Raw genomic sequence first — 24491 nt, forward strand, 5'->3', positions numbered from 1 at the left:
CTTTAACATATGTTCTCAGGTTTTAGAGATGTTTCATCATTCTCAGCCCACTGCTTAGGTCAGTTCTAATAATAATATTTCACAGGGTAGTATTTATTTTGACTTTATTGGGACTATGGCTTGGTGGGTGCTGTGATGCTCCGAGCTGCAGCCATGAAGTTGATCCTGTGTAATACACCCAGCAACCTGACCAGGCTGAATATTTCCTGGCTTTGAATTAGTCCTAGCCAAGAAAGATTTTTGTAAGTTCTGCACTTATAAGGGAATGTCCAATAAAGGTCAGGGAGTTGTAATGCCTCCCTCAGGGATACTGTGTCTGGCCTGGGAATTGAGGAATTCACTCAACATTGGAGAACTCACATTTCCACTGCTGTAGAGTGCAGAGACTAATGTTTGTGTCCCCGTACAGCACATTTTCACATGGTGTTCTCAGATTATTGATAGCATTTTTAAAGTTGCGCATGACTCTGTGATTCGCACAGTTTGAATTTGAAGGGAGACTGTTTATGGTGGTACACTGTCAGTATTACTAATGAGAAGTTTTCCATTGCAGCTCAGTATGCCTGAATTTGATATGTTTGTCACAGGATGGGTAACTTGTAGTTAGCTTTTGGGTGATTTTTTTCAATAACATTTTGTTATCAAGATATGTCATTATTTCTCATGATTCTGGACTCGTTTTTGAGAACAAAGTCTTGAGGAGTGAGGACAGCCTATGGTTAAAATCCTTTATCAGTCAACCTATTACTCTTGGATTCAATTACGTTGTGGGTCAGTGATATCATATCAAGACCTAATTGTGCTTGTATTTATTCTTGCATGTATTTTCTTTTGTTTTGTAATGGGTGGAGGATTTGCCCTTAGGAAGGAACAGTGATGAAGTGTTGACTCCTATGATATACAGTGTCTCTATTAAAAACAAGTACACTTAGCCTGAATTTATCAATATGTGAAGGGATAGAAAGGGAAATAATTCAGACATACTCCCAGTCCTTAGGGAGGTTATTCATTGCCTACTAGGTTATAGACAACAAACAAGTAAAAATTAAACAGAATAATTATAATATGTGGTAAATGGTGAAAATGAGAGAATGGGTGCTGTGTTTGAGAATAGTGGTAGGAGGGTGAAAAGGTGTGTTAAATTCTCAATGGTTTCTTTAGGGCTTATAATACACATGCTTAATTTATCATGGTCTACCTTCCAATCTTCTATCACTTCAAGTATAGAAGTGTACAGTTACAGTAGTATCTTCCATTTACCACCTCCCATACTTCATGCTGTTCTTGTCATGTATTTTACTGTAATGAGAGAGTTAGCCAACTGTACAGTTGGCAGGAGCACAGTACACCCAAGATCACACTCATGTCTAAAATCAAGTTCAGGGCATTCCCAAAACTACCCTCAGATTTGATAATTAGTTATAAGTACTCACAGAACTCACTAAAAGGTTTTATTTTCATGGTTATGATTTGTTATAGGGAAGGATACTGATTAAAAATTAAAGGAAGAGAAGCATTGAGCAGAGACCAGGAGGGCACCAAAGGTGGAGTTTCCAGTTGTCCTTTCCTGTAGAGTCAGAACAGCATTACTCTCCTAATATAGATGTGTCCTAATACACATGAAATATTGCCAACAAGGTAAACTCACTTCAACCTTATTAGCCAGAGTTTTTTTTTTTAACTTTTTTTATTAATTAAAAAAAATTAACAAAACATTTAGAAATCATTCCATTCTACATATATAATCAGTAATTCTTAATATCATCACATAGTTGCATATTCATCATTTCTTAGTACATTTGCATCGATTTAGAAAAAGAAATAAAAAGACAACAGAAAAAGAAATAAAATGATAATAGAGAAAAAAAAACTATACGTACCATACCCCTTACCCCTCGCTTTCATTTACCACTATTTCAAACTGAATTTATTTTAACATTTGTTCCCATTATTTATTTTTATTCCATATGTTCTACTCTTCTGTTGATATAGTTGCTAAAAAGAGCATCAGACATAAGGTTTTCACATTCACAGAGTCTCATTGTGAAAGCTATATCATTGTTCAATCATCATCAAGAAACATGGCTACTGGAACACAGTACTACATTTTCAGGCAGTTCCCTCCAGCCTCTCCGCTACATCTTGAACAACAAGGTGATATCTACTTAATGCGTAAGAATAACCTCCAGGACTCTGTTTGGAATCTCTCAACTATTGACACTCTGTCTCATTTTACTCTTCCCCCTTTTGGTGGAGAAGGTTCTCTCAATCCCTTGATGTTAATTCTCAGCTCATTCTAGGGTTTTTCTCAGTCCTTTGATGCTGAGTCTCAGCTCATTCCAGGATCTTTGTCCCACAGTTGCCAGGAAGGTTCACACCCCTGGGAGTCATGTCCCACGCAGAGAGGGGGAGGGTGGTGAGACTGCTCGTCATATTGGCTGGAGAGAGAGGCCACATCTTAGCAACAAAAGATAGCCAGAGTTTTTATTGGGGCTCAAACATGTAGGAACAATTGAACTGCCCACTTAGCTTGTTGGTTTCCAGCCCATCAGAAGGTCAAGCTGCGTGACTCACAGCCTTCACCTTCCGTTTTTCTCGGGCTGACCCAAGGTCCCAGCCCTAAGTCACATTTGTTGGAGTGGCTCAGAGTCCCCACTCTAAATCACAGTTTTACTATCTGCCTTGTCCAAGGAAAACAAAGACATTCCTATCAGGTGTGACATTCTAAGGGTTTAGAGATTACCTCTAAGTGGGGGGAAAAGGCCAGACCACTTTTTTGGCAAGAATGAATTCTTTACTACATAACATCTTATAAAACCCACCATATATTGTAATTATTTTTTGCTTTAAACAACCATTTTTCCTTTAAATAAATTGAAAAGTGAGAAAAAATGTTTTACCTTTGCCCACCATTTGCTATTTCTGGTTTACTTCATTCTTTTTTTTTAATAGCAGTTTGTTTTGGTTTGTAAGCTGCCAGAATGTGATATACCAGAAATGGAAGGCTTTTAAAAAGGGAATTTAATAAGTTGCAAATTTATAGTTCTAAAGCTGCGAAAATGTCCAAATTAAGGCATTGAGGGAAAGATACCTGAATTGCAAAGAAAGGGCTGTTGAAGTTCAGTGTTCTCAGCTGGGCGGGCACATGGCGACATCTGCTAACTTTCTCTCCTCATTTCGTAAAGCTTCTCTGGGGGCATTTTCCTTCTCCTCCAAAGGTCTTTGGCTGCATAGGCTCTGTTGGTTCTGGTGGCCCTCACAGTTTTTCCAAAATGGTTCCCTCTTAAAGGGCTCCAGTAAGCAACCCACCTTGAATGGATGGAGACACATCTCCATGGAAACCATCTAATCAAAAGTTACCACCCACAGTTTGGGAGGTCACATCTCCATGAAACAATCAAAAAGAGATCACACCCAGCATTATTGAATGAAGATTAAAGGACATGGCTTTTCTGGGGTACATAATAGCTTCAAACGGGCATACAGTTTTATTGAGATAAATTCACACACCATACTATCCATCTAAAGTATACATTCAATGTCTTCTAGTAAGTTCAGAGAGTTGTGCATTCATCACCACAATCAATTGTAGAACATAGTCATCCTCAAGAGGGTTTACTAACTTACAGTGAAAGCTTATAAGGGAACATACAGTCCCATGTTTTATCCTCTGGCTTTCCTTCTGGTGACATACATCACCCTAAACTTACCCTTTCAACCGCAGTCGCACCCATATATTATCACTGCTAATTACACTCATCATATTGTGCTACCATCACCTCTGTACATTTCTAAACATTTGCAATCAACCTATTCTGCACAAATTAAGAATTTACTCTCCATTCTCTGCCCTCATTCTATCTACTGGTAACCTATGTTCTATATATTAACACCATGAGTTTACTAGTCATATTTAGCTTATATTTTTGAGGTAATATAATACTTGTCCTTTTGTATCTGACTTACTTCACTCAACATAATGTCCTCAAGGTTCATGCATGTAGTCACATGCTTCATGACTTCATTTCTTTTTATAATTGCATTATATTCCATTGTATGTATATATCACAGTTTGTTTATCCATTCTTTAGTTGATGGAAACCTGGGTTCTTTCCGTCTTTTGGCAATTATGAATACCATTGGCACGCAAATGTCTGTTGGCATTCCCGCTTTCAGTTCTTCTGAGTATATACCTGATAGTGGGATTGCCAGATCATATGGCAGTTCTATACTTAGCTTTCTGAGGAACAGCCAAACTATCTTCCACTGTGGGTGTATCATTGTACATTCTTGCCAACCATGAATAAGTCCTATTTCTCTACATCCAGTTTTCTCTTTTGTTAATAGTGGTTATTCTAGTAAGTGTGAAATGAAATCACATTATAGTTTTGATTTATATTTCCCTAATATCTAGTGATGTTGAATATCTTTTCATGTGCTTTTCAGCCATTTGTATTGCCTCTCTGGACAAATGTCCATTCGTGTCTTTTGCCCATTTTTAAATTGGGTTGTTTGTATTTCTGTCATTGGGTTGTAGGATCTCTTTATATATCCTGGTATTAAACTCTTATCGAATCTGTGGTTTCCAAGTATTTTCTACAATTGGTGAGACTGCCGTTTTACCCTATTAAAGTCCTTTGAAATACCAAAATATTCAATTTTGAGGAAGACCCATTTATCTGTTTTTTCGCTCATTGCTTGTGCTTTGGGTATAAGGTCTAAGAAACTACCTCCTACAAGATTTGAAGATGCTTCTCTATGCTTTCTTCTAGGAGGTCTATGGTTCTGGCTTTAATATTTGAGTCTTTGATCCATCTTGAGTTAATTTTTCTGTAGGGTGTGAGATAAAGGTCCTCTTTCATTCTTTCTGATATAGATATCCAGTTCTCCCAGTACCATTTATTGAAGAGTCTGTTCTATCCCAGTTAGGTGGGCTTGGCAGCCTTGTCAAAAATCAATTGAATGCAGATGTGAGTGTCTACTGAAATTTCGATTCTGTTCCATTGGTCAATATATCTTATCTTTATGCCAAATACCATGCTGTTTTTTTTTTTTTTTTTTTTTTTTTACCACTGTAGCTTTGTAATATGCTTTAAAGTCAAGAAGTGAGAGTCCTCCAACCTCATTTTTCTTTTTCAAGATGTGTTTGGCTATTTGGGGCCCCTTCCCTTCCAAGTAAATTTGGTAATTGGCTTTTCCATTTCTGCAAAGTAAGCTGTTGGAATTTTGATTGGAATTGCATTCAATCTGTATATGATTTTGGGTAGAATTGACATCTTAACAATATTTAGTGTCTTTCCATTTATTTAGGTCTTTTTTATTTCTTTTAGTATTGTTTTTGGTTTTCTGAAACTTGATTAAGTTTATTCCTAGATATCTGATACTTGGTTAAGTATATTCCTAGGTATTTGATTTTTTAAATTGCTACTGTAAATGAAACCTTTCCCCTTAATTCCTTGTCACCTTGCTCATTACTAGTTATTACTAGTGTATAGAAACACTGCTGATTTTGGGGTCTTAATTTTCTATTCTGCCACTTTGCTGAACTTGTTTATTAGGTCTAGTAGATTTGTTGTAGATTTTTTAGTATTTTCAATGTATCATCTGCAAATAGTGAAAGTTTTAATACTTCTTTTCTGATGTGAATGCTTTCTATTTCTTTTTCTTGCCTCATTGCCCTAGCTAGAACTTCTAGCACAATATTGAATCACTGGGCCTCCTTGTCTTGTTGTCGATCTCAATGGGAAAGCTTTCAATTTTTCAGCATTGAGTATGATGTTAGCTGTGGGTTTTTCATATATTCCCTTTATCATGTTGAGAAAGTTTCTATTCCTGTCTTTCATAGTGTTTTAATCAAGAAAGGTTGCTGGATTTTCTCAAATGCCTTTTCTGCATCAATGAAGACAATTATGTGGTTCTTTTCTTGTGATTAGTTAATGTAGGTAATTTATTGCATTAATTGATTTTCTTATGTTGCATACCCTTGTATACCTGGGATAAAACTCACTTGATCTGGTTTATAATTCTTTTAATATGCAGTTAGATTTAATTTGCCAGTGTTTTGTTGAGGATCTTTGCATCCATATTTATTTGAGAGATTGGTCTGTATTTTTCCATTCTTGCAGTGTCTTATCTGGTTTTCTTATTAGGGTAATGTTGTTTTCATAGATTGAGTTACACGGCATTCCCTCCTCTTCACTCTTTTGGAAGAGTCTGAGTAGGATTGGTATTAGTTCTTGGAATAATTGGTAGAAATCACCTGTGAAGTCATCTTGTCCTGGGCTTTTCTTTGTTGAGAGGATTTTTATAACTGTTTCAGTGTCTTGTGATTGGTTTGTTGAGTTCTTCTGTTTCTTTTGGAGTCAGTGTATCTTGTTTATGTTTTTAGAAAATTGTCCATTTCATCTAAGTTGTCTAGTTTGTTGGCATACAATTGTTCATAGTATTCCCTTATGATCTTTTTTCTTTCTGTGGGGTCAATGGTAATGTTTCTCCCCCCCAACGCCCTCCCATATCAGATTTTATTTGTTTGCATCTTTTCTCTTTTTTATTTGTTTTCTCTGATATGGGAGAGCCAACTTTTAGTTTTATTGATTCTCACTATTGGTTTTTTTTTTTTTGTTCTCAATTTCATTTATTTCTGACTGCTCTAATCGTTGGTATTCTTCTTTAGGATTAGTTTGCTGCTCTTTTTCTAGTTCATCCAGATGTTCTGTTAGTTCTTTGATTTTATCCTTTCTTCCTTTTCAATATAGGCAGTTAGGCCTATAAATTTCCCCTAGCACTTAAGTCCCTTGAGGGATGGGAGAAAAAATATGAGACTATTAAACTTTACTGTGTCAAACTTTAGGGACACCCAAATCAGTAGACCATGCCCTTGATCTTTAGGCTTACTCTGGTGAAACTTATGTATGTAGCAGAGAAGCTTAGCCTACTGATAGAGATACCTAAGATTTACTTCTGGAGGACCTCTTTTGTTTCTCAGATGTGATCTCATTCTTTCTAAGCCCAGCTATGCAAGTGAAATCATTGCCCTACCCCAACATGGAGCATGACATCCAGGGATTAAAGTCTCCCAGGTGACGTGGGAGATGACTCCCAGAATCCGGCCATGGCACTGTGGGATCAACAATTCCATCCTGACCAAAAGGGGGAAAAGAAGTGTAACTAATAAAAGTTATCAGTGGCAGAGAGAGTTCAAATAGAGTTGAGAGGCTACTCTGGAGGTTGTTCTTATGCAAGCTTCAGGTAGACCTTGCTACCTATCATAACCTGCCAACCCCTAATCAGAACCATTCCAGCCAATCCTAAAGAACACCTAGGGCAATATATAAGATTCCACAAGGGTTCCATGCACTAGTGTAATTTTCTAGAGACCTACAACCTCCAGATGGGTCCCTGGTCCAGATAAGTCCTGAAATCTAGTGGGCCTAGCCTCTCCAGAACATCAGGTAGTTCCATCTTCCCATCCCATATTAGCTATGGGCCCTTCCAACATGAAAAAGTTAGAATGGCCATAGCCCAAACATCCCTAAAGAGAGGGATAGAAAGATCAAAGGTGAGGGTGGAGTTATGCAGTGAAGACAGGATTTAACAAATGAATATGATTGCTGGATCATTAAATTGGTATCTCTTTTAGTCTCCAGGATCTTAGAGCAGCTAGAACTAAAAATCTAAAATTGTGGAATAGTAACCTATGTCAAACTCTGAAATACATTCTACATCTAATTGTGGTGTTGTGCTTTAAAATTTATTGCTTTTTTGTATATATGTTATTTTCCACCAAAAAAAAGAAGGAAAAAATGTCAGTTGTGATAAAAAAAATATTTAAGCCTTCTATCCTCCAATATTCTGGAGCAGCTAGAAGGAAAAATATGAGAGGATCATATGATAGCCATGCCAAACTGTGGTATCTGTCCTGTAACTACTTGTTGAAGAGTGCTTTAAAAATTATTGCTTCTTTATTTCTTTGCTTTGTATATATGTTATATTATACAATAAAAAAGTTAAATAAAAGATTTCCCCTACCACTGCCTTCACTGTATCCCATACATTTTTATTTTATTTTGCTTTTTATTTATTTTTATTTTCATTTTTTATATGCTGTGTGGTGGCAGTCACATTTCATTCTTGTTCCATGGAACTATCCCATTATTGCAGCACCATTTGTTGAATTTTGAGGGGGAGTGTTTAGGTGGGGAACTGTTTGGGCCAGTAATTGAACCTGGTTCTCTCACATGGCAGGTGAGAATTCTACCACTGAACTACCCTTGCACCCCTATCCCATAAATTTTGATATATTGTATTCTTGTTTTCATTTTTCTCAAAATATTTACTGATTTCTCTTGCAGTTTCTTATTTGACTCAGTAATTGTGGGTCAAATTTATCTCCATAAATTTGTGCATTTTCCAGTCCTCTGCCTATTGTTGATTTCCTTCTTGATTCCATTATGATCAGAGAAAGTGCTTTGTATAATTTCATTCTTTTAAAATTTGTTGAGACCTGTTTTGTGCCCCAATATGTGGCTATCCTGGAAAATGATCCATGTGTACTTGAGAAGAATGTATATATCCTATTGTTTTGGGGTGCATTGTTCTGTATATGTCTGTTAGGTCTATTTCATTTATCAAATTATTCTGTTTCTTTATTGATTCTCTTCTGTCTGTTGATGTGAGTGGTATATTGACGTCTCCAACTATTGTTGTAAATGCATCTATTTCTCCCTCAGCTTTGCTAGTGTTTGCCTCCTATATTTTGGGGCACCCTGGTTAGGTGTATACATATTTATGATTGTTATTCATTCTTGGTGGAGTGCCTGTTTTATTAATATGTATGTCCTTTTTTTCTCTTAAAACTGCTTTGCATTTAAAGTCTATTTTGTCTGACAATAGTATAGCTACCCCAGTATTTTTTTTTATCATGTTTATGTAGAATATTTTTCTCCAGCCTTTCGCTTTCACCCTATTTGTATCTTGAGGTCTTAGGTGAGTCTCTTGTAGACAACCTATAAATAGCTCATTTTTTATATCCATTCTGCTAATCTATATCTTTTGATTGGAGAGTTTAATCTATTATTCATTGTTATTACTGTAATGACAGTACTTACTTCAACTATTTTATCCTTTGGCTTTTATATCTCATATCTTATTTTGTCTCTTTTTATACCCTTTTAGTTACCTTTGCTGATATTCTTCATTTCTATAGTCTTCTCCATGTCTCTCTCTCCTGGTCTTTCAGCCTGCAGAACTCTCTTTAGTAATTCTTGTAGGGCAGGTCTCCTGTTAATAAACTCTGTCTGCGTCTGCTCATCTGTGAATATCTTAAAATCTCCTTCATTTTTGAAGGACAGTTTTGCTGGATAGAGATTCTTGGCTGGCAGTTTTTCGCTTTCAGTATCTTGAGTATATCCAACCACTGCCTTCTTGCCTCCACGGTCTCTGATGAGAAACCAACACCCAGTCTCACTGGGCAAACCTTGCTTATACTGAATCACTTTTCTGTTGCTACTTGCAGAATTCTCTTTATCTTTGGCATTTGACTTTCTGATTAGTGTATGTTTTGGAGTAAGTCTATTTGGAAATTTATTCAGTTTGGATTACGTTGTGCTTCTTAGACATGGATACCAGCACCTTTCATATGAGTCAGGAAGTTCTTGGCAGTTATTTAATCAAATATTCCTTCTGCCCCTTTTCCCTTCTCTTCTCTTTCTGAAACACCCATGACATGAATGTTTGTGCACTTCATGTTGTCATCACTTCCCAGAGACCCTGCTCAATTGTCTTCTCTATCTGTTCCTTTGTGTGTCCAAATTTGGGTGCTCTGTCACCTAGCTCACTGTTTGTTTCTTCTGCCTCATCAAATCTGCTGTTTTGTGCTTCTAGTGTATTTTGATTTCATCTGTTGTGCCTTTCGTTCCTGTAAAATCTATTTTTATTTGCATGCTTTCAAATTCTTCTTTGTGCTTACCTATTTGTCTTCTGAATATCCTTCATATCTTTTTGCCTCTCCTTGAATTGATTTAGGAGAATTGTTTTAACATCTTCATTTAGTTGTTTCAGATTCTGTATCTCTTCTGACTTTTTTATTTGCTCCTTTGACTGGAACATATCTTCCTCTTTCTTAATAAGACTTGCTAGTTTTTGCTGCATCTGAGCATTGGATTATCTTGCTAGTTTTTGCTGCATCTGAGCATTGGATTATCTTGGTGAGTTTACTCTGAAGGTTAGAGTCTCTCTCGTGAGAGTTTTTTTGTTGATTAGTCTGGTGTTAGTGTTCTTTTCTGACACTTGATTCGTCAATATTACCCAACCATTGCTGAGCCTGGAACCCTTGTAGAGGGCACATATCATTTCCGCAGGACTCTGGGCAAGAGTCAGGTAAAAAGCCTTTCATTTTTCTCCCCAAGGGTGCACTTTCCTGGCCTGCCCAGTGTATGGCCCTGCTCACCTAAAAGCTTTTTAGACCTCTTTCTAGAGGTGCACCTTCCTCACCAGCAGATGGTGCTCTTTGGCAACCTATTCCCCTCAGAAGGCTGTCTGTTCTTAGCGGTGGACTCCAGGCAGCGGCACAGTCACACAGGATCAGGTTAATTGAATCTGCCAGCCGCCACAGTTCAGATTTGTCATCCAAAAACTGGAAAAGCGCTAGACCAGGTCCTGTCCTGTTCTTGGGAAAGTGGGCCTCCACTGCCCTTTCAGTCTGCCTCTGCCCTCTAGCCAGGGATCAGAGACCCCAAAGCTTTCTGTTCCAGCAGTGCAGGATGGGCAGATTTGCTGGGGCTGAGGGGAGTTAGACATGATCTCTCACTACAGCTTCTCCATCTCTTCGTCTCCTACTTTCCTGGGTGTGGGACAGCATTCTCCAGAGCTCCAGACCTTTGCTCCGTGCAGTTTCTGCCTCTTCCCTCAGTGTTTTTCTGGGACAGAAGTAAGCCCACCCTCCCCCTAATCAGCCAGCTTGGATTTGATTCATTCCTTTTTAAATTTAAGTTTCTATTTTCTTTCAGTCTGAAGAAGTTCCTTTAGTATTTCTTATGGTACAGGCCTGCTATAAACAAATTCTCTTGGATTTTGTTTGCCTGGAATGTTCATTTCTGAAATGTATTTTCACTGGACAAGGACTTGTTGATTTGCAGTATATATATATTTTTGATTTCTGCAACTTAAAGGTGTCATTCCATTATTTCTGAAGAGAAGTCAGCATTTATTCATACCATTGGTCCCTGTGTGTAATTGTCTTTGAATTTTTTCTTCCAGCTGTTCTTTTAGTATTTTTCTCTTTTTCACTCGTTTGTGGTAAATTGATTATACCAAGTCTTTGAGTAGTTTACTTTTGTTTATCTTTCTTGGAATTTGAGTTTCTTGGACCTGTAAGTTTAGAGTTCCTACCAAATCTGGAAAAATTTTGGCCACTGTTTCTTCAAATAACTTTTCAGTTTCTCCTTTGGAGACTCCAATTATGTGAAGGTCACATTGCCTGATAAGTGTTTCACTGGTCACTAGTTACCTTTTTTCTCTAGTCTTTTTTATATCTGTGATTCAGTTGGGATAGTTTACATTACTATATCTTCAGATCCACTGACCTTTAACTCTGAAATGACTAATCTGCTGTTAAGGCCACCCAGCAACTTAAAACATTTTGGATATTCTGTTTTACAATTCTAGATGTTTTGTTCTATTCTTTTAATGTATTCCATATGCTCCTCATTATGTTCATGTTTTTTTTGAATCTTTGAACACATATGTCCCAGCATTTAAGTCATCTGAGTATGTTTCTATTGATGGATTTTTCCCCTGGTTTTGGGTCACCTTTTCCAGCTTCTTGGCATGTATAATAATTTTTTTGTGGGAGACCAGGCATCAAGTACGTTGTTTTCGAGTATTTAGATAGGTTGTTTTCCTTTAAAAGTATTAAGCTGTTTGGGATGATCTAGCTAAGAAAATTTTTATACATAGTGTTGGAGAGGCTGCCTGGAGTCAGGATTTGCTGAATTTGAAGATAAAACTTTGTCATTCCAGGTTCTTTATAATTCTCACACTTAAGATTATCAAATGTTTAGGCAGCAAATGACCCTCCACAAGGTCACGCTTGCTTCACAAAGTCTTTCCAAAAATAATAAGGCTTCTAAGTTGCCTCACTGGAAGCCCAAAGTGGACAAGGTCTTATCTCAACAGTACTTACTATTTGTAGCTTTATGTAATGGAGGAATGTCGATAATATAGGAAACCTACAGTGCTTTTAAAAGTCTTGTATAAATCAAAACATTTCTAGTTTGAACTGAAAAGGCCAGTGATAGTTTGAAATGAAAGAATCTTTGAAACCTGAACTACCGCAGGCAGGAAATAGGCTAATACTACTTGTGCAAAACCCAGCTATTTCTCATGGGAAAGAAAGCATGACTCAGAGCTAGGAACCAAAAGCCCAGAGTTTGGGGCCAAGAGCCATGGAGAATTATTCCCTAGAAGTATGATTAAGCTCTCGTCAAGGAATTTTTATATACAGATGATATCTGTGTGCTTCCTATATTCTCTTTTGAATGGGAGTTTCTATAGCAATTATCCTGTGCCTGTCTCACCATTATATGTTGGGTGTCAAAGGGTCATATAACTTTTCTCTTTAGTTCACTGGTCTTAGCTCAAAAGAAACTGTACTGAAAGACCTATATTTGAGGAATCACACCTGAGGAGCCTCAGCCACATGTACATCAGATTTAGATGAAGAAATCCTGAAACTCCAGACTGAGCGTGTTGCCATCTTGGAATCAGAATTTGCGAAGTTTTATGTAAGGGGTCGAGTGTATTTTGTGTATAGGAGTGATGAGGAATTGCTTTGGATAGAAGGAAAACTGTTGCAGATGGTCTTTGTGAAAAATGACCATGGTGATATTTCTAGCCTTTCGTGCTCTTCCATAACACTGCCACTCCCTCGCAAGAGTGGAGTCTTAATTTTCCTCCACTTCATCGTGGGTGGGCTTGGGACTTACCTAAAAAAGAACAGTGGGAAGGATTCTGAGACTGGTTCACAAAAGGGCATAGTTTCTGCCTTTGTTTCTTTCTCTTGGGACACTCACATTTGAAACCTAGCCTGCATGCTGTGAGGAATCCCAAACCAGTCATCATAGTGAGACTGCATGGAGAAGTCCACATGGAAAGAAGTGAGATACCATCACTCCACCCCGAACCAACCCACAATACTCCACCCACAGCTGTCTTCCAGCATCAGCTTACAGATTTGTAAATGAATAAGCCTTTAGATGCCTCTAGCATTTATCCTTTGAGTATTTCATCTGAGGCCTCAAACATCATGTGTCAGAAACAAGCTATCCCTGATGTCCAAATACCTGATCCACAGAATCTGAAAACATAACTTTTTTTATGCCACCTAGTTCTAGAGTGATTTTTTCTTAATTAGATAAGTGAGATTTTTAGAAAAACATAGTAGGAATTTTGGACAATGCTGAATCCCTAACTTCTCTGTCTTCCTGTACATTTTATCCATAGGAAAAGAAAACAGCTAAAAAGAGAGAAGCAAGCCTGCCCTGATCAAGATAGTGGAGTGAGATGTTTCAGGGCTCTGTCCCCTGCAGAAGCTTTGAACAACTAGCAAGAACTGGCAGAAACCTCTTTCTCAAAACTCCAGAAAACAATTCAAGGACTGTAGTAACATGGTATAGTTACTAGGTTCAGCTGTCAACTTGGCATATGATGGTGCCCAGTTGTTCTGTTACTGTGCACTTAAATCATCAGCATGTGAAATCCATCCATGGCTGATTACATATGTGGTCAACTAAGGGGAGCGCCTTCCATAGAGTGGCCTTTAATTTAATTAGCTGGAGGCTTAAAAGAGCTCAGCAGCTCAGAGCTCAGCTGGCTCAAAACCATATGTTTGTAGATGCACTAGGAAAGCCATTTGAAGCTGGAAGCTGGAGGGAAGGTCAGCAGACATGCCATGTGCCTTTCCTCTGAAGAACTGTAAATTTGTAACTAAATAAATCCCCTTTATAAAAGCCAGTCCATCTCTGGTGTATTGTATTCTGGCAGTTTTAGCAAACTAAAACACAGGCGAGCTCCAAATCACGAAAAAGGTCCTTAAAAAGTGATAGCATTTCCCCCATTCCTTACCAACCTGGCATGGAGCTGGCCCGCACTTCCAGTAGGGTCCCTGATCCTATTTCTGGAGGGAGTAGGGTAAACCTCATGCACGTACTGGGAGCATGTATGTCTGGCTCATTCAGTCTGGTGGTGACTTGAGGGACTTGCTACCTAGACATTGCTTGCTTGAGATCGCCTATAGAACACTGTGAGTGACCAGTCAAGTCAGGCCTGCCTGTAGCAAGGGATAGCTGGCCGTAAGATACACAAGCGTGGTACCCTGAACCATAAGAAAACTGTTTGCTAAGGAAGAGGTGACATTCATATCTGTGTAAACATTTGAATTCTTGGGGCCACGTATGAATCCTCAAGGTAATTCACATGTTCAGAAAGCATCAAGGCAGCTCCTAGGCTTTGGCCTCAAGCTATAATATAAATTTATTGTATGGATGATCTCAGAAGGAAAACATTCATAAAGATTAATCTTCTAAGGCTAGGAATGATGTTTTCTTTTTCTGTTATTTTTTATTAGCTCCTTGCTTTCAAGAAAAGTTCTGTCATGGCACTGGCTGGATTCAAGCTTAAGGAAAAGACACCTGAGAGTCCGAATTCCAGTGGTAACATTAAAATACCAGAATTTCCAGGTTGCAACAAAAGATTATATAATATACAAAGAAACAGGATATGATGGCCCTATAAAGGAGAAGATGAAAGCATTAGAAACCATTGAGGAGGTGGACCCAAACTGGCACATAACAGATAAAGACTTTTTAAAAGTGGGACTAAATATGTTCAAAGAACTAAAAGAAAAGGTGGAGTAAGAACTAAAGATATCAGGAAAAAGATAGGTAACCACAAAGAGAATATCAATGGAATGATGGGAGTTATGAAAAGGAACAGAAAACATGGTTAGAAAAACCATATTCTTTTCCTAATCCACTCTTGTGAGATAAGACCACTGTTTAGGGTGAAACTTGATTAGATTACTTCCAGAGAGATTGATCCACTCAGTTTTGGATGTGGCCTTTTGATTAGGCCGAGATATGACTTTGCCCATGCAAGGTGGGTCTTGATTACTAGAGTCCTTTTAAAAGGGAAACATTTTGGAGAAAACTTAGAAGTGATATAGACATGGACATTTGGAGATGCTCAGAGTGATGACAGAGAGAGCAGATGCCTGGACACAGACGTCTGGAGATGCAGAGTCCAGCAGACATCGACATGTGCCTTCCTATGAGATGCTAAGCAAGCTGGAACTCAGAAGGATCCCCAGGGACTGAGAGAGCCGTTTGAACCAGAAGCCTGGAGAGGATGCAGACACCAGCCACGTGCTTTCCCTGTGACAGACATTGGCCTTTTTTGAGTCAAGTTAACCTTTCTCTGGATGCCTTAGTTTGGATATTTTTAATGCTTTAAAGCTCTAAACTTGTCACTTAATAGATACCCTTTATAAAAGCCAACCCATTTCTGGTATATTGCATTCTTGCAGCTTTAGCAAACCTATATAAAACAGGTCTAAAGGACTTATACATAGAAACTACAAAACTTTACTACAAGAAATCAAAGAAGATCTGAATAAATGGAAAAACATTCCATCCTCATGGAATGGAAAACTAAATATTTTTTTTAACATTTTTATTGTGAAATGTTCCTTCTAGTTGCTCTAAGATACTAGAGATTAAAAGAAATATCAGTGTATTGATTCAGCAGTCATTATCATTTGTTAAATTCTCTCTTGTCTGTTATAACTCTTCCTTTTCCTTTGATCCTTATTCCAGTCTTTAGGCGTATTTGGGCTATGCCCATTCTAACTTTTTCATGTTGGAAAGGGGTGTCAATAATACGGGATACGGAACTTTCCAGAACGCTCAGTGAGAGGTGGAGGAGCGGTGGGTGCCTGAGCTGCACACAGCGACGCGCTCCTTCCCGCTCCCCCTCACCGGCCTAGGCCCGCTCATCGGCTGTAGAAAATGGTGAAAGAAACCACTTACTATGATGTTTTGGGGGTCAAACCCAATGCCACCCAGGAAGAGTTGAAAAAGGCTTACAGGAAACTTGCCTTGAAATACCACCCTGATAAGAATCCAAATGAAGGCGAGAAGTTTAAACAGATTTCGCAAGCTTATGAAGTGCTCTCTGATGCCAAGAAAAGAGAATTATATGACAAAGGAGGAGAACAGGCCATTAAAGAGTGTGGAGCAGGAGGGGGTTTTGGCTCCCCTATGGACATCTTTGATATGTTTTTTGGAGGTGGTGGAAGGATGCAGAGAGAAAGGAGAGGTAAAAATGTTGTACATCAGCTCTCAGTAACCTTAGAAGATTTATATAATGGTGCAACTAGAAAACTAGCTCTGCAAAAGAATGTGATTTGCGACAAATGTGAAGGCCGAGGTGGTAAAAAAGGAGCGGTAGAGTGCTGTCCCAATTGCCTAGGTACTGGAACGCAAATAAGAATTCATCAGATAGGACCTGGAATGGTTCAGCAAATTCAGTCTGTCTGCATGGAGTGCCAGGGCCATGAGGAACGGATCAGTCCTAAAGACAGATGTAAAAGTTGCAATGGAAGGAAGATAGTTCGAGAGAAGAAGATTCTAGAAGTTCATATTGACAAAGGCATGAAAGATGGCCAAAAGATAACATTCCATGGTGAAGGAGACCAAGAGCCAGGACTGGAGCCAGGAGATATTATCATTGTTTTAGATCAGAAGGATCATGGTGTTTTTACTCGACAAGGAGAAGACCTTTTCATGTGTATGGACATACAGCTTGTTGAAGCATTGTGTGGCTTCTAAAACCAATATCCACACTTGACAACCGAACCATAGTCATCACTTCTCATCCAGGTCAGATTGTCAAGCATGGAGATATCAAGTGTGTACTAAATGAAGGCATGCCAATTTATCGTAGGCCGTATGAAAAGGGTCGCCTAATCATTGAATTTAAGGTAAATTTTCCTGAGAATGGCTTTCTCTCTCCTGATAAACTGTCTTTGCTGGAAAAACTCCTACCAGAGCGGAAAGAAGTAGAAGAAACTGATGAAATGGATCAGGTAGAACTGGTGGACTTTGATCCCAATCAGGAAAGACGACACCATTACAATGGAGAAGCATATGAGGAGGATGAACATCACCCTAGAGGTGGTGTTCAGTGTCAAACCTCTTAGTTGGGGCCAGTGAATAACACTACTGGCACCTTATATATGCAGTAGTGAATAAGTGAAGGACTGTAACCATAATATGCTCACTACTTGCTATTGTTTTTTGTTATAATATTCAGCTATAATAGTGTTTTAAAAGTTAAAATGAAGAATAATCTCAAATATAAAAGCTAAAAATAAATAAATAAATAATACGGGATGGGGGATAGAACTAGTTGTGTTCTTAAAGAGGCTGGCCTCACAGTGTTTCAGGTCTTATCTGGCCTAGGAACTGTGCTGGTTTGAAATGATATATGTACCCTAGAAAAGTCATGTTTTTAATCCTAATCACATTTTGTAAAGGCAACTGTTTCTTCTAATCCCTATTCAGTATTGTATGTTTGAAACTAATTAGATCATCTCCCTGGAGGTGTGGTTTAATCAAGAGTGGTTGTTAAACTGGATTAGCTGGAGGCATGTCTCCACCCATTTGGGTGGGTCTTGATTAGTTTCTGAAGTCCTATAAAAGAGGAAACATTTTGGAGAATGAGAGAGATTCAGAGAGAGCAGAGCAGAACTACATAGCCATGAGCAGCAGAGTTCACTAGACAGCAACCTTTGGAGATGAAGAAGGAAAATACCTCCCGGGGAGCTTCATGGTTCTTCATGTCCCCTTCCAGATGAGAGAGAGGAACCCTGACCGTGTTTACCATGTGCCTTTCCAGAGGAGAGAGAAACTCTGTGTCTGCCATGTGCCCTTCCAGCTGAGAGAGAAACCCTGACCATGTTCACCATGTGCCTTTCCACTCGAGAGAGAAACCCTGAACTTCATCAGCCTTCTTGAATCAAAGTATCTTTTCCTGGATGCCTTAGATTGGACATTTCTATAGACTTGCTTTAATTGAGACATTTCCATGGCCTAAGAACTGTTAAATGCAACTTATTAAATTCCCCTTTTCAAAAGCCATTCCGTTTCAGGTATATTGCATTCCGGCAGCTAGCAAACTAGAACACCTCATGACTGGAAGGCCAAATATTGTTATGATATGTATTCTATACAAAATAATTTACAGATTCAGTGCAATCCCAATAAAAATTCTAACAGCCTGCGTTGTAGAAATGAAAAAGCCAATTATCAAATTTATTTGGAAGGGTAAGGGTCCCCAAATACCCTAAAACATCTTGAAAAAGAAGAACAAAGTTCAGGACTCATACTTCCTGACTTTGAAGCTTATTACAAAGCTACAATGGTCAAAACAGCATAGTACTGTTACAAGGATAGACACATAGACTAAAAGAATTGAATTGTGAGTTCAGAAATAGACCCTAACATTATGGCCAATTGATTTTTGACAGATCCAGTCAGTTGGGAAAGAATCATCTTTTTAAAAAATTGTCCTGGGAGCCCTGGATATCCATATGCAAAGAATGAAGGAAGTCTCCTATCTCACACTGTATACAAAAATTAACTTTAAAAATAGATCAGAGACCTAAATATAAGAACCAAGACTATAAAACTGCTAGGAGAAAATGTAGGGAAGCATCTTCCAGATCTTGTATTAGGGAATAGTGTCTTAGACCTTACAATCAAAGCACAAGCAGCAAAACTGAAAATAGATGTGTGGCAACCTCATCAAAATTAGATGCTTTTTTGCAACAAAGGACCTTTTCATGAAAATGAAAAGACCACCTATTCAATGGCAGAATATATGTCAAAACCATATATATGATTATGGTTTAATATCCAAAATATATAAAGAAATCCTACAACTCAATAATAAAAAGACAACCCAGTTTAAAAATGGGGAAAAGAATTGAATAGACCTGTCTCCGAAGAGAATATGCAAATGGGTAAAAACACTTGAAAAAGGTGCTCAATATCATTAGGTATTAGAGAAATGCAAATCAAAACCATAATGAAGGAGTTACTTCTGGAGAACCTCTTTTGTTGCTCAGATGTGGCCTTGCTCTCTCTAAGTCCAACTCTGCAAGTGAAATCATTGCCCTCCCTTCTATGTGGGACATGACGTCCAGGGGTGAAAATCTCCCTGGCGACACAGGAGATGACTACCAGGGATGTGTCCGGCCCTGGCACTGTGGGATCAACAATTCCATCCTGACCAAAAGGGGGGAAAGAAGGTAATTAATGAAGTATCAGTGGCAGAGAGAGTTCAAATAGAATTGAGAGGCTACTCTGTAGGTCACCCTTATAGCAAGCTTCAGTTAGACATGGCTACCTATCATAACTTGCCAAACCCCAACCAAAATTATTCCAACCAATCCTAAAGAACACCTAGGGCAATATATAAGATTCTACAAAGGTTCTATGCACTAGGGTAACTTTCCAGAAACCTACAACTTCCTGATGGACCAGATAAGTCCTGAAACCTAGAGGGCCCAGCCTCTCCAGAACATCAGATAGTTCCATCCCCCTACCCTATTTTATTGACAACCCCTTCCAAATGAAAAAGTTAGAATGGCCATAGCCCAAGGACTACCTAAAGAGTGGGACAGAGAAGGTAGGGTTTAACAAATGAGTATGATTGCTGAATCATTAAATTGGTACCTGTTTTGGTCTCCAGTATCTAAGAGTGGCTAGAAGTAAAAACTTAAAATTGTGGAATTACAAGCCATACCAAACTCTGAAATCTGTTCTACAACTAATTGTTGTGCTGTGCTTTGAAATTTATTGCTTTTTTTGTGTACATGTTATTTTTCATGCCCACAAAATTTGGTTGTTATGATAAAAAATATATATTCCTTCTAGCCTCCAATGTTCTGGACCAGCTAGAAGGAAAAATCTGAGATGATGGTATGGTAGCCCATGAGACTCTAGGATCTGTCCTGTAATTACTTCTTGAAGGGTGCTTTGAAAACCATTGCCTTTATCTTTCCTTGCTTTGTATATATGTTATATTATACAATAAAAAAGTAATAATAAAAAAAAAAACCACAATGAGATACCATTTCACACGCAATAGAATGGCTGCTACTACACAAATGGAAATAACATGTTGGAGAGGATATGGAGAAGTAGGCATGTGAAATGACATAGCCGCTATGAAAGACTGATGGTTTCTCAGAAAGCTAAGTATAGAGATATGTTGTAGTTCTCTGTATGGGGTTCATATTATTTTTGTAACTGTTGTTAAGAAAGTTTGAAAATTTTTCAAAATAATATGTTTAAAATTTAAAAAGAAAAGAGAGAGGTAGAAGAAGAGAATGAAAAGGTTGGGTTATCGCACATCAGAGTAAATGACCATGTCTGGAATTGCTCTTGGGGTTTAAAAATTTCCTTTGTTTTTGTTTTTAATAACATTAACTTTATAGAGCAGAAACTATATTACATTAGACCATTTCTTACATCCCTCCCTATTACCTGCCAAAGTTATTAAACTACATCTCTTGTACATGCAAATAATTGTAATATAGTTAATATTCTCTGTTATGGTTTGGGTTCATGTGTCAACCTGGTGATGATGCCCAGTTGTTTGGTCAAGCAAGCACTGGCCTAACCCTTACTGCAAAGACATTTTATGGATGGTTAATAAACCAGAAGGCTGGTTTATTAAATCATCAGCACATTGATTGCATCCATGGCTGATTACATCTGCAAGTTGGCCAAGGGGAGTATCTTTCACAAATTAGCGATGTTTAATCAACTGAAGACTTTAAAGGAAAAGTTAGAAAAGAAAATCTGTCTTTCCACTTCAGCTAGCCAGCCTCTCGGGAATTCATTAAGACCTTCATCAGAGCTGTCAGCTTACACCTGCCCTATGGAATTTGGACTTGTGCATCCCCACAGTTGCATGAAACTCCTTTATAAAATCTCCTATTTACAGACATCTCTTGTAGGTTCTGTTTCCTTAGAGAACCCTGACTTACACGTTCTCCTTTTCAATTTTAACATTATTTCAAAGAAACATTTCTAGGATCAATACAATGCACATACGTAGAAATTAAAAATTGCAGTTTAGATTTTGATTATGTGGCCTGAGATTTACCATCTGCTTAGAAGGTCTAGATGGACGCCTATGCTGATTTGAATCTGTTATGTACCCCAGAAAAGCCATGACCTTTAATCCTCATTAAATATTACTGGGTGGTATCTTTTTATTGTTTCCATGGAGATATGACCCACCCAATTGTGGGTGGTAAATTTTCATTCAGTGTTTCCAATGGAGATATGTCTCCACTCATTCAAGGTGGGGTTGTTTACCTGAGCCCTTTGGGAAGAGACCATTTTGGGAAAAGCTCAAGAGCCACCAGAACTGACAGAGGCCACAGAAGAGACAGAACCCCTGAGAAGCCATTGAAGAGGTCTGGAGTGAAATCTAGCAGACATCATCATGTGCCTTTCCAGCTAAGAGAGAAACTATGAACGTCATTGGACTTCTTGAACCAAGGTATCTCCCTGGATGCCTTTGATTTTATATTTTTGTAGTCTTGCTTTAATTTGGACATTTTCATGGCCTTATAACTCTAAACTTGCAACTTAATAAATTCCCCTTTTTAAAAGCCATTTCGTTTTTTGTATATCACATTCCAGCAGCCTTTGCAAACTGAAACAACTCCTAATTCAGGTTACCTAAGTTAATTTTTTTCCAATTGAAAGAGTAATGCATATTTATTCATAAAAAGATGAATATAAATATAGAAAGTTAAAAGAACAAATGAGTACCACCCATAATCATACATCCCAGAAGTAAATACTCTGAACAGATTTTTTAATAGTACTTGCAAATATATATAAAAAATTTTCACTTATTTTAGATAATTTCATTATATCCTGCATTTTCCACTCAACATGACAATGTGAGATTTTTCCCATTAATTAAAACATCTTTGAAAATACATTGAATAACTATCTAATATTCCATCACGATTGTACAATAATTTATTTAGCTTATCTCTTATCATTGAACATTTAGGTTGTTTTCAGTGTCTGCTCTTCTAAATAGTAATGTAATTAATAAATGTTTTTGTACATTAAGTTTCACCTATCTGAAATTATTTCCTTAAGATAAAATTTTGGAAGTAGAATATATAAATTAAAAGCTATGAACATCCACTCCCCTCTCCCGCCTTTCTTTATTACAAAAGTCACAAGGCTGCAGGCAAAAAATTCAGTCAGAATACTTAGTGAAAAGTTCAGTGTCCATCTTCTCATTTTCTTTTTCTGTCTCCAGTCAACCACTAGTTGAAAATTTAATATACATACTTAGATGTGTGTGCCATTTTTCATACAATGATTATTATACATTCTGTTCTGAAACTTTGTTCCCGACTTTACACTGTATTTCAGATTCATTCTTTGTAGGAACTTTGTGGTATTCCATGGCAGACATGCCATAATTAAATGATTATCTGCTGTTGCATATTTAGGTTGTTTTCAGTTTTGTTGCAGTGGACATCCTTGTGCATATATATATTTTTGGTGGTTGTATCACCAAGATAGATTTTTAGCAGTAGAATTTCTGAGTAAACAGTCATGTGATTTATGCAGTCTTGATATAGACTCCTAAACTGTTCTACATAGAGGTTGCATTAGTTACACTCCCATTACAATTTATGAGGATGTTGGTTACCTGTATATTTTTTGACATTGGTATTATCAAACATTCTTATTTTTGCCAAAATGATAATTTAAAAATGGTAAGTCTTTTAATTTTTGGACTATATTTATTTAATTCTGAGTGAAATTTGCATTTTATGTTGTTATCACGTATTTTTTCCTGCAAACTACTTGTTTATACCTACTTGTTCTCTTTTCTGTTGTTCTCTGTTAATTTGTAAAAAGCATCCATTTCTATATTATGGAAATTAATTTGTCATAAATGATACAAATCTTTTTCCTAGCTTGTCACTTGCCTTTTTGTGGATTGTTCTCTTTTTAATTTTTTGGAATCAAATTTATCAATCTTTTCCTTTATGGGGCCTAAGTTTTATGTTATACTTAGAACAGCTTCTCAGCTCCCTGTCTGGAAATATTGTGGTTTCATTTTGTACTTTTAAATCTAATCTAAAACTTATTTTGGCATAAGAAATAAGGTAATATTTTTCAGAAAATATTAGAGCTCATGATACACATTGCCAAATTCTTTTCTAGAATGATTGTATCAATTCATACTGGGCTCTTGCCAACACTGTGATCTTTTTAAACATCTTTGCCAATGTGGTTGAAAACGCCTACTTCTTTCCTTGATATTAATGAGTTGACTTGTGAGAATTATCTGTTTATATTACTTTTTTCTGTTTTCTACTGACAGTTGTGTTTTTGAATTGATATTAAGAAATACTGTTATGTATATGTAATGCCTAACCATTTACACATACCTTTAATATCAAAGAATATGTGTTTGACATATCACAAATATATTTCTCAGTTTATCATATGTCCTTCAGTTAGTATGATTTGTGATATAATAAATTAAAAAATCTTATTTGATGAATCTAAGCAATCTTCTTTTGTAATTTTTTTTGTTGTTTTAAAAGTCCTTTCACCAGAGATCAGATAATGACTACAGGTTGTTTTTTGCTTGTTTGTTTATTTGTTGTCATTGTTTTCTCAGTTTTTTATTTAGAAAAAAAACCTACGGAGACTCTTTGAGAATAGTGTAACGAACAAATAAATACCCTTCACCCATATTCATGAATTGTTAACATTCTGTCACATTAGCATCTCTCATGCACACACCCATAGACATGCACACACACACTTTTCTGAACCATCTGAAAGTTAGTTGCAGATATGACACTTTCATCTTTAAATGCTTCTGTATGTGTCTAAGTACAAGAACTTTCCTTTATATAACTGCTATACATTATCAAACCCAGGAACTATAACCATTATTGAACTGTTATCTAATATACAATCAGTATTCAAATTTCCCCATGCCCCATTAATGTCCTTGTAGCTGTTTACTTTTTTAATTATTATTTTTTATTGTGGTCACATATATCCAGGTTGTCTTTTTAAAAAAGCCTCCAGTTTGCATGCCCTAAAAGCTCAAAGTATTATTGCTGTTCTTGTTTTTTTTTTTTTTACTTTTTAAAAAAATTTTTTTAATTAAAAAAAATTACAGAAACACAAACATTCCCAATATGTGATCATTCCATTCTACATATATAATCAGTAATTCACAATATAATCATATAGCTGCAGATTCATCATCCTGATCATTTCTTAGAACATTTGCATCAATTCAGAAAAAGAAACAAAAACAACAGAAAAATAAAATGAAAACAGGAAAAAAAACCACAC

At 37.2% G+C, this 24491-nt stretch overlaps 1 protein-coding gene and 1 pseudogene across 2 annotated transcripts in view; both read left to right on the forward strand.

The window, feature by feature from the left end:
* PPM1B (protein phosphatase, Mg2+/Mn2+ dependent 1B) overlaps positions 1 to 13722 on the forward strand; it is a 147703-nt gene extending 133981 nt beyond the window's left edge. Inside the window, exon 8 of one of the 2 annotated variants that reach the window (XR_013164240.1) lies at positions 13501 to 13615. Coding sequence is in view for 1 of the 2 variants with exons in the window: in XM_077134127.1 (XP_076990242.1) it covers positions 13501 to 13603 (103 nt within the window). In the remaining variant the exon portion in view is untranslated. Of the gene's footprint in view, positions 1 to 13500 lie in introns of both variants that reach the window. The other variant, XM_077134127.1, reaches the window with a different exon arrangement.
* A 2234-nt stretch (positions 13723 to 15956) lies between these two features.
* Positions 15957 to 23616, forward strand: LOC143660767 (dnaJ homolog subfamily A member 1 pseudogene; annotated as a pseudogene).
* Positions 23617 to 24491: the final 875 nt, after the last annotated feature.

Source organism: Tamandua tetradactyla, chromosome 17 (assembly GCF_023851605.1).
Source record: "Tamandua tetradactyla isolate mTamTet1 chromosome 17, mTamTet1.pri, whole genome shotgun sequence".
Taxonomy (NCBI): Eukaryota; Metazoa; Chordata; class Mammalia; order Pilosa; family Myrmecophagidae; genus Tamandua; species Tamandua tetradactyla.